The sequence below is a fragment of the Argiope bruennichi genome, chromosome 5, assembly GCF_947563725.1.
Source record: "Argiope bruennichi chromosome 5, qqArgBrue1.1, whole genome shotgun sequence".
Classification (NCBI taxonomy): domain Eukaryota; kingdom Metazoa; phylum Arthropoda; class Arachnida; order Araneae; family Araneidae; genus Argiope; species Argiope bruennichi.
This window is the reverse complement of record NC_079155.1, coordinates 64,888,705-64,899,232: the sequence shown is the minus strand read 5'-3', so window position 1 is coordinate 64,899,232 and position 10,528 is coordinate 64,888,705. Positions and strand designations below refer to the sequence as shown.

General features: G+C 26.3%; 2 protein-coding genes across 2 annotated transcripts; one reads left to right on the top strand and one right to left on the bottom strand.

The window, feature by feature from the left end:
- The first annotated feature begins 4 nt into the window (after positions 1-4).
- LOC129968685 (germinal-center associated nuclear protein-like) lies at positions 5-1,889 on the top strand. The gene has a single exon (XM_056082828.1). It carries the CDS (start codon positions 770-772, stop codon positions 1,787-1,789), a length of 1,020 nt encoding a protein of 339 aa, XP_055938803.1. The 5' UTR covers positions 5-769; the 3' UTR covers positions 1,790-1,889.
- Positions 1,890-5,331: 3,442 nt separating this feature from the next.
- Positions 5,332-10,059, bottom strand: LOC129969403 (estradiol 17-beta-dehydrogenase 8-like). Its single transcript, XM_056083965.1, has 2 exons — positions 9,723-10,059; positions 5,332-7,053 (listed from the first exon to the last, which is right to left on the bottom strand). Exons 1-2 carry the CDS (start codon positions 9,883-9,885, stop codon positions 6,467-6,469), a joined length of 750 nt encoding a protein of 249 aa, XP_055939940.1. The 5' UTR covers positions 9,886-10,059; the 3' UTR covers positions 5,332-6,466.
- Positions 10,060-10,528: the final 469 nt, after the last annotated feature.

The window sequence follows — 10,528 nt, the reverse complement described above, 5'->3', positions numbered from 1 at the left end:
GACTTTCCAATGGAGGCAATGTCGTCAGAAGAATGTAAATATGGATTTACCACTAGACTTTTCAACTTTATCAAAAAGTTATATTAATTTATAATTCTGAAATATAAAAAAAATTACTTAAATGTAGCACATTTGTTAAGCAAAATGTTAGTTATTGACCCGGTAACTTTTACCATAGCTATGATGACATTTTAAGAAGATTTTGAATGGCAATGGCAACTCCGATTTGTTATGAATCTGGATTCTGGTATGGATAACAAACAGAGATGATACAGCTGGTTAGATAGTTAAGTGACTGAAACTTCAATTTCTTTTTGTGTGCGTACGATTTCTCGTGTCTATTGTTAAAACTTTTTTGCTCTCTACATCTGAAAACAGGGGATAACAGCCATTCATGCTGAAAAACCCAATATCGTACTTCTTTCAAGTTTTAGTTGTTATTGTTTTCATGTTAAAAGTTTCGGTTTCTAAATGCGTTTGGAAAGTAGGCAATAATGACTAATGTTTTTAAATTGGATGCCCGAAAACTCTGTTATAAAATGTATACATATTAAAATAATAACTAATTCGTTAAAATGTTTTTTTTTTTTTTATTAAACTTGCCTGAAAAATTGGCTTTATATGAAACAAAATATGATCATAAAATCAATAGAAATATAAAATTGTTAAAATACTGTTGATCAGTTTTCTTGCTTTATTTTCAGAAAAACTCACAGTATAATCTAACCTTTTTCCTTGAATACTTTTGGTAAACATTTTCATTAATGAAATGGCAAGTTCAGATCGGGTTGTCGGTACCTGCAATGAGATGTGTTCCGAAAGAGAAATCAAATGGCGAGAACGGAATGGTTTATTACATTATTTTGAAATTAATAGTGCTGTGAAACCAGAAATAAAAGCAGATCCCACGAAAGTTGTAAAACAGTTTTCTAGATCTGCAGCTGGCAAACAGTTACTGTCACCTTCAGATTTAAGACCTTCACCAGTTTTACTCAAAACAATAGATTATTTAGTTGAAAAAATTGTACCAAGAACAGATCTACCATGGGTTGCTATTTATGATTTTGTTAACGATCGGATACAAGCTATTCGCCAAGATATGACTATACAGATGATTGAAGACAACAATGCTGTTGAAATATTAGAAAAATGTGTTCGCTTTTACATAACTGCAAGTTATATCTTATGTGAAGAACCCAGCAATAAATTTGATCAACATCTTAACAGTCAACAACTTAGTATCTGCCTTGAAAGATTATTTACGTTGTACCACAAGTTTAAAAGTAAAAACATGAGTGAATTTATAGCTATATATTTTGTTGAGAATGTAGCATATTCTGAAACATATTATCGTTCTGTTTCTGTGTTTTCAGATTATTTAAAGAGTTATGATGTTAAAATTTGTATTCAGATATGTACAGCCTATACAAATGGAAATTTTATACGATTTTTCAAACTTGTAAAAAAGTTACCAATAATTATTTTATTATGTCTTTTTCATTTATTTTCCTCTATCCATATAAGTGCATTAGAGACTTTAAATGTTGCCTTTAGTTCAAATGTCTGCAATTTTCCTATCAGTACTCTGTGCTCCTGGCTTTCTGTGACTGATAAAGAGCACTTGTTGCAACTTTGCCAGAATTGTGGCATAAAAATTGATAATTCAAATGTATGCTTTAATAAAAAATTATTCAACAGAGCTTCCACCTTACCATTTAAAAAAGAAGCATTTATTGATGAAAAACTGAAGAAAATCTCCTTGTCAAAATTGATTAATGGATTAAGTTAATCTATTGAATATTTTATCTCTTTTTGAAAATATCTTTTTATATCATTGTAAAAATGATGTACTTTTATAGAATTTTATGATGACATTTAATTTTTTTTAAAATAATAAACATCATCTCAAATTTGTATATATTTATTTTATATATATTTAGTTTTCTTCAGATATGACATACTCTTAAAATTATTCATAAATTAATTGCAAAGTGTGATGATAAGTTTGTAAATGCATTAAATTATTTCATGCAGTTGATAAAAGATTTTAGATGGAAATAAAAATTGTTTATAATTTTTTTTTATAATTTTCAATAACTATTACTGTTTGATAACGGATTTTAAAACCCTCCGCGCTTTTGCGCATGTGTTAGGATGGCTTTAATTTGTCAAAATAGGGGCGAGAGAAAAGATGAAAGGAAAAGATGTTTACATTTAACAACAAAATAGCGCAGACTGAATTAAAATAATGCGGACAGAAACAATACCACATTCACATACACAGGATAAAAAATTGTATAGAAAAAAGGTATCTAATAGGGCAAAAATCAAGATCAAAGAATGATGATGAATTCTGGAAATGCTCTCACCCTTCCCCTTAATGTGATAGAATCATTGATAAGTGGTCATCTCAGAATACTGAAACGAACAGTACTTTTTATAATTTTCAATAACATGTATAAATAAATAATATATTGAAAGAATGTAGCAAAGATAGTTTGTATAAGAACACTATTTTTATCAACTTTTTTGTGTGTCTTTTTTAATTTATTGAAATGAAAACAATCTTTCACATAAACTATGTGATTGATACCATAGACTGATATATCCCAAAATTAATTTTCTTACCTTAAAGAAAATTAAATTAAAACTTAAATATCAGAACATGTCTGTTTTTACTTGGAAGTTCCTCTTCTGCCAAATCTTAATGATAAATCTCTTGGCAGACTCTTATCGAAGAAATGGAATAGAGCTAACATTCAAACTTGCAACAGTTGGGATCCCAACATATGTGCATACCAAAATATGTATTTATTGGTACTTTTCATTTAATAAAATTTTTTATACTTTTGGGATTTAGGATTGGTACTATTTAAGCCTATATATATATATATATATATATAAGCCTATATATATATATGGACAAATTATAAATATTTTGTAAATGCATTTGTTTATTTTGATGCCATTAGATAGAGATTATATACTATATATGAAGAGAGATTTTTAAGCTTTCAATTCAAAATTATGAAATGATTACAATTTTTAATATTTTAGTTATTAAAGAAAATCTATATCTTTAAAGACATTTCAAATTATAAACTAGAAAATGGTAATTTGGTATAGTAAATCTGCTTTTGAATAATTTTGGTAAGAAATTAGAGGTTTATATGACTAACTTCTCTACGGCTGAGGAAAAGAAACTAAAAATTCTGCAAAATTATTTTAAACTATAAATATTAATGCAATGTATAATTAAATGGTGTAGATACTTCTAGTGTCTTAAAGTTTTAATCAATGTTTTTAAATTTTTGCCTACATTTTCTTTTAAATATTAATGCCATTGATAAATTAAAGTTAATACCATACAGAGTGCTTATAAAATAGTTTATTAATTGCAATTATTTCCAAGCATATCTCACTTCTGGATTTTATTGTTTTCAGTAAAAAGGAAGAAACCTACACTGTGTTTTTCTCAAAAATAATAATGAATGCTATGCATTATGGCTCTTGAAGGATTTCGAAAATATCTGAATTCCAATCTTTATTCAATTCTGTTATATATGTTTCTTGAATTCTACCATATAGATTATCTTCATTAAGTTTACAATAAGTGAAAAATAATTTCCCCTAGCAATCAACTATTAGTAAGTTCTGACAGGAGAATATTTGGTATAATATATCATAGTAAAGTATATTTCAAGAAGTCTGGTGGTATTGGTAATTGAGGTTCCCTCTTTTTCCAATATATAAATTCTGACATTTTAATTTATACTTGAATAATGAAATGCTGATTACTGGAGATCTGCCTCCTAAAGAAACACAATTGTGAATTAATTTAATTAGAAAACTCTCCATTAAGGCTATGTGTAGAGTAAGTTAGATTCCCTTCTATTTTCTCCATTGACAGACTTTTCTAAATATGCTAGAGATTAGAATCTTTTGTATCAAAAGTGATTTTAAGACAGCAACGTACAAAGCAAAAAGTTCAAATTATAAAATGATGTTTCATAGTATTTACAAGCATATAATCTAAATTTTTAAAAAAATCTCATTAATGACTATGGATAGAGCAGTAAAAATACTATCAACATTTCAAAAGTATTACTTCAGAAATGGAACTGGCATAGTAGATATTTGTGATACCCAAAATAAGCAAAACAGAAAAATTTTGTAAACAAAAGGATTTGGTGCTTTATTCATTGTTAAAAGAGAGGAAGTGATGACTTAAGAGAAGTAAAAATAAATTAAACAAATGCAATTTAATTTTTTTTACAAATAGCTGGATTAAGGCAGCCAAGATAAGTTAGGTATTATAATAGCAAAGAATCTATTTTGATAGAAACATTAGATTCGTTCATATATAATGTGAATTATAAAATCATTATCTTTTGTAAAATGTCACAAACTATGTTAAACTAACATTTACTATTAACAAATATATTTTGCGAGTAGTAAATGTTATGGACAATGTAATTTATCAATTATTATTTGTAATATTTATGGCTAATATGAATAATAATTATTCATATTAATTGTATTTTTAAATCGGTTATTAAGGATAATAATAGGTAACTATTCAATATTAACTAGAAATAATTACCCAATAGAATTTATTATTTTAACCATAACATAAAGTAGTAGAGGAAAATGGTAAAAAATAATTTTTTTTGTGTGTGTAGGAGACTCATTTCCTGCAGTTCACTTGCATATCATGTTTCTCGTTAAGAAGGAGCAAATTTGAGAACTCGCTACTGCAGGTCTTTATTGATGAAGTTACTTAGGAAAGAAGAACCTGTACCTTTTACTTTCCACAATGCAAATTTGATCATTTAAAACATTTTTATGCATCTACATTTAAATTTATTATTATTACTCAAAAATGCATTTCTGATATTTTAATTAATTAAAGTAGGATTTAAAAAAATATTTCAAGTTATTTTTGAAAATAAGATGAATGTTTTTATTTTTAATGTACAAATAAAAGAGATATAGTATTCCTTCTATAATCTGACACTTTGCTAATTTGGCTTCTTCAATAGCTAATGTTTTAAGTTGAGTATGAAAGGAAGCGAGTAACTGTAAGTAAATAAATCTGCTATGATATAAATAATTGGCCATAGGTAAATTTCATAATATCTATAACATGTAATGTAATATATAGTATGTTTTTATGCAATAAACAGGGATTTTTAGTATTAATATACATTTTTTTTTTTAAATGAATCTCCATTACTCCAGCATGTTTTTTAAATTAGCTGGATATTCTGGTTGGATATCTGTCAAATTATGTATAACAAAAACACAAAGGAAATGTGGGAAGTATTAGATAGAATATATTTATTACAAAACCATTTGATATGTAATATTCTATTAGCAATCAAAATATAAAATTGCTTTGAAACAATCACATTATTTTATAATTTCAGTTTATACATACATATTCAATGGAAATAAGACACAAATGATCATAGGAAAAATAATATTTCTATTAAAGAACAAAGCACACATATAAAATTCTATAATTGTTTTAGGTAGCTTAATTTTTAAAAAATCACTTGTAGGTTCAAAACCTTGATTAGGGAAAGGTAAATTGATAAACTAATCAATTTACAAATGATTCAGACTCTCCAAAATTCTAGTTACTTTAGTTTTTCAATTAATAAAAAAACTGGTATTCTGAAGTTTCAAAATTTATAAAAAAAAATAATACCAACTGATTTCTACTAATTCTTTCTTTCCTTTTTTCTCAGATCAATACAGATATTTCTAAATTATTCTATTGTACTGTTAGTAGCTCACAGCCTATTATACTTACCAAATTTGCCCAAATATATTTATATGGCTGGCAAATGTGAACATAAAACTGGTGGAAAATCTTCTAGGGAAACTTTTGCAGATATATTTGAAAAAAAAAAAAGAGAGAGAGAGAGAGAGAATAGTAAAATAAAAAAAAAAAATAAAAAAAAAATTACTTTTAAATTCATAGCATTGAAAATCCAAGGGGAAAAAATCAAATTAAAAGATAAAAAAATACAAAATAACAGCATTTGACTTCAAAATTTTGCTAACACATCTGGAAGTTAGGAATACATTAATTTGTTAAATACTGCAAAAAAGGAACAGTGGAATACATTTGGCTTAAACATGAAAATACAAGATAACTGTACTATAAATCGGATTGAATGGTTTAAGGATTTAGGATATTTCAGACAACTGATTGATTACAGTCCATAATTAATTTTAGCAATTATTTAAAATAATTAATCATAAAAATTCAGCATGTTTATGGACAGGCTAGTTAGAACGAAAATGCAAAATCATATGGACTTCAAATTTGGTAAAAGTATTCACATCCAAGAATATGTTAACTCAAAAAATTCAATTAGTGTGACACAGAATTTCTTTTTGACAAAAACAATCACTCAAAAATTAAGCAATTAACAACAATTAATTAATTATAACATCAGATAACAAATCCACCTGAAACTTGAATAATTCCACCTGTTACATAAGAACTTCTTTGGGAAGCCAAAAATGCACAGACATCTGCAATTTCTTCTGGTTTTCCTAATCTCTGCATTGGGATTTCCTTTATAACTTGTTCAAGGATCTTTTCAGGGACTTTATTTGCCATTGGAGTATCAATAAATCCAGGCATCACAGCATTGCACCGAATGTTATATTTAGCCAATTCTTTAGCAACTGTCTTTGTAAAACTTTCAACACCTGCTTTAGAAGCTGAATAATTGCATTGACCAATGTTTCCAATTTTTCCTGAAACACTGGATATATTTACAATAGAGCCAGCTTCAACTTTGGATTCAATCATAAGTCTACTAACAGCTTGTGTCATAAGAAAAGTACCTTTTAGATTAACTCGTATCACATCATCAAACATCTCTTCAGACATTTTAAGCATAAAAGCATCTCTTGTGATACCAGCACAATTGACTAAAATATTAGGAATTGGGCATTCCTCTTTAATTCTTGATATAAGTCCAAGTACAGATTCGTTTTTAGAGACATCAACTGTATGGGCAAAATGCTTCCCTAATAATAAAAGAAATCTTTATTAATATTTTGTTTCATTCAAACTAAAAATTTAGTAAAATAAATTATCTCAAAATTGTCACACTGTATTTAATCTTAGTTAAGAGCAGTACAGAATCCCTATTCTGTTTACAGACTAGTATAATAATTACATCATTAATAGTATGTTTTCAATATCTAGATTTTTCAGATTTACTTTCTTTTTTAAATTTGTTTTAGAACAAACATATCAGAAAGAAATTGTGTAAATTTGCTTCAAAATATCCATGTAGAATTTCTCTCACATAAATGATTCTAAAATATGCACATATGTTAATCCTATTAGCATTCTGAATTATTTGAAATTTGAAACACTTAACATTGTGGGATATAACTGTTGTTTGTCCCAATTTCAGTTAAATAAATTACTTTGAAACTGAAAAAGGGATTATTTTGTTAAATTTAAAAACTTTAGACTACATAATATTATATAAAAATCATGTATCATTATAGTAAATCTGGCACTTGGAAAAAATTAGTTTATGTTCCTTTTTCTTTTTAATGTTATTACTCCCAAGGAGAGTAAGCTAAGTTTAAATATAATACAATTTAACAGGACACATATAAAAAAAACCTCTGTAGACAGGTATAATATAAACATATTTTATAAATTAGAATTACATTCAAAGAATGTTAAGCTTATAAATAATTTTTTTAATCTAAAATATATTATGCGAAACTTTTACACATTTGTTTTTATGGCACAAAGGTATATTTTAAAACCATATTTCTCTGTAATTAGTTTAAAAAAATTCTTTTATTTTTTAGTAAAAGGGAATACAATAAATGTTCAAAATTTTATTTTTAAAACTTATTACACATTTTATTATTTACATAATGAATGATTATGCATGTATTAGTTATTATACAAGTTTTCGTATTCTTACAACAAACTGAGTTGTCTTATTAGCAGACAGAGAAAATCGGATTTTCAAAGCATCTTGAATGAAAATAAGCAAATTTCTTTGATGAATGTGAAGTTTATCTATGAGTTAGTCTAATTTGTAAAATAATTTTGTTAATTATATATTTCCCTCACAGATGAAAAAAAAAAATATTTCAAATCACTGAAATACTTTTTAATATGTCTCAGAAATCACATGATTATAATAAGTTACAGAAAAGAAACTATATAAGAATAGATACTGTCACAATGTTTCAGAAATATAGTATTTTCAGAATTAATCAGTTGGTGAGATCAGGGCCAGATCTTTAACTGCCTAGTTTTTTTAGTCTTATTTTGAAGTTACATTAATTTTTCTGCTTTTGCAAGATTTGCACATTTGAATTTATTGAAATCAATATTGTTTAAATTTCATAACATTTTTTGGATTTTTGTTTTCCCATGTTTTGAAATTTGCTTACAGGTAAGAGCACTTCAATTTATTTTGTAAATGGATTCATTCACAAATCAGCACTCCTAGAGAACTTTCAAAAAACCATATTATACTACACACACGACATCAGATTTAATGGATACTGTAGAAAACAGTATAAGTTACAAGATGATTGTGAAGTTCATCAAGCAATGCTTTATATCATATAAAAATTATGTAGGCCAATGTTTTATAAATTATTATATATTTTATTTTGTAGCGTGGCATGCTTAATGAAAACAACAACAACAACAAAAAAAAAAACACAAATGTTGTGAACAATGAAATTTTTAATGTGGCAACCTAGCTTATCAAAAAATGATAATACATTGAACATTCGTAAGACATAACTGTCTCCAATAATTAATTGCCTATTTTCACAAAATATAGAAAATTCTAATGACTTAAATTGAACACTAAATAAACTCAAATTATTTCCAAGATGAAAAAAAAAATTAATTAAAAGTCTGACTTCATTTCCATTCTCTCTGTATAAATAATATCCTTCTATCACCTTACATTATAGACTATTAATTTTTTTATTGAAAACAGCACAGTATGCTATAATTAAAAGGAACATGTAGAAAATATATAATCTCAAATACATAATGTGAAATGTCCAGAATTTGACCGATTTCATTTTTTTAGAATCTCATTTTTATACTATATTTAATAAATTTAAAAATTAATCATAAAATTAAATTAACTTTTTGAACAGTATTTATATGTATATACATAAATATAATATCTTAATTACAGTAAAAAGACTTGATAGAATTAAAATTTCTTTATAAAATCAAGAAATCATCATACAGATTTTTATTTATTTTAAGATATGGCATGTTTAATAAAATAATATTTATATATTTAAGTTATGAATTAAAAAATATTCTAAATAAGAAAAATGTGAAAGTTAACACATGTGAATAATAAAAGAAAAATGTGATAATTAACACATACATCTAATGAAATTCTTAGCAACATCATCTTACTAAGAATTTTATTAGATGTATATGTTGTATATATTTTCTCTCTGTTGAATAATGAATATAAAACTTCTTAAAAAATGTTTTTTAAACAAAATATATATTTAAAAAATGTGGAGAAAGTGAACTGCAAATATCATTGTTAACTGCAGCAAAAATGGATGCAAGAACTATTTCTTGACTGCAGGATTTTTCAAAATTTTTCCCTCAAGATAACTTTATAAGTTTTTCTTTTAAATTTGGAAACAGAAGAAAAATGCTATCACACCTGAAATATCCTGAATAGTTTCTTTCACAGAAGTCTCATTTAAATCTGCAGCAATAACAGTAGCACCTTCTTTAGCAAAAACTTTGCAAACAGCTCTTCCAATACCACTCCCTCCACCTGTTACAATTGCTACTCTTCCATTTAATAGTAAAGAACTCGCCATAGCGAAGAATATGTTAAGATGAAATATAAATAACAACAACAATAAGCAAAATTTTCATAAAACTTTAATATTCGACGATTTGATAACAAAAGCGATAAAAGATAGTGTCAAGTAACGAAAATTTTTGCTTTATCTTTTCACGCTATATTACAAAACACAGAGGGAAAGAAGAATAAAAGGAAAAAAAAAGACACTAGATGAAGTTGGTGTTGCCACTCTTAATAAATCTTTAATGGTTTTTTTTTAAACTTGGAATTTGTTTAATTTAAGAATTAAGCATTAGATATTCGTCTTTATAATGAATGGATCATTTGATAAAGTTTTGTTTACTTTATCTGTTAATAGCTTCATCAAATTCTCTGTTTTGTATTGTGCAAAAGTAAACTGATTCGAAAACGAAAGTAGAATTGTAAATCCTTAACATCTACAAGTAAAAATTGGCCTATTGCGCATGCTGTATATTTACTGCGTATAAACTGAGAAAGTGTATATACAGCTTGAAAGCTAATTGGTTGGAATAGTTGAGAAGGGCGTGGTTTGGTGAATTGAAATGACTGCGATTGATACAGTCATTGAGGGTTTGTGAGTGAAAAAAAAAAAGGATATATGCCTCAAGCGTAGCCGACGAGAGAAAGCTTCTAAC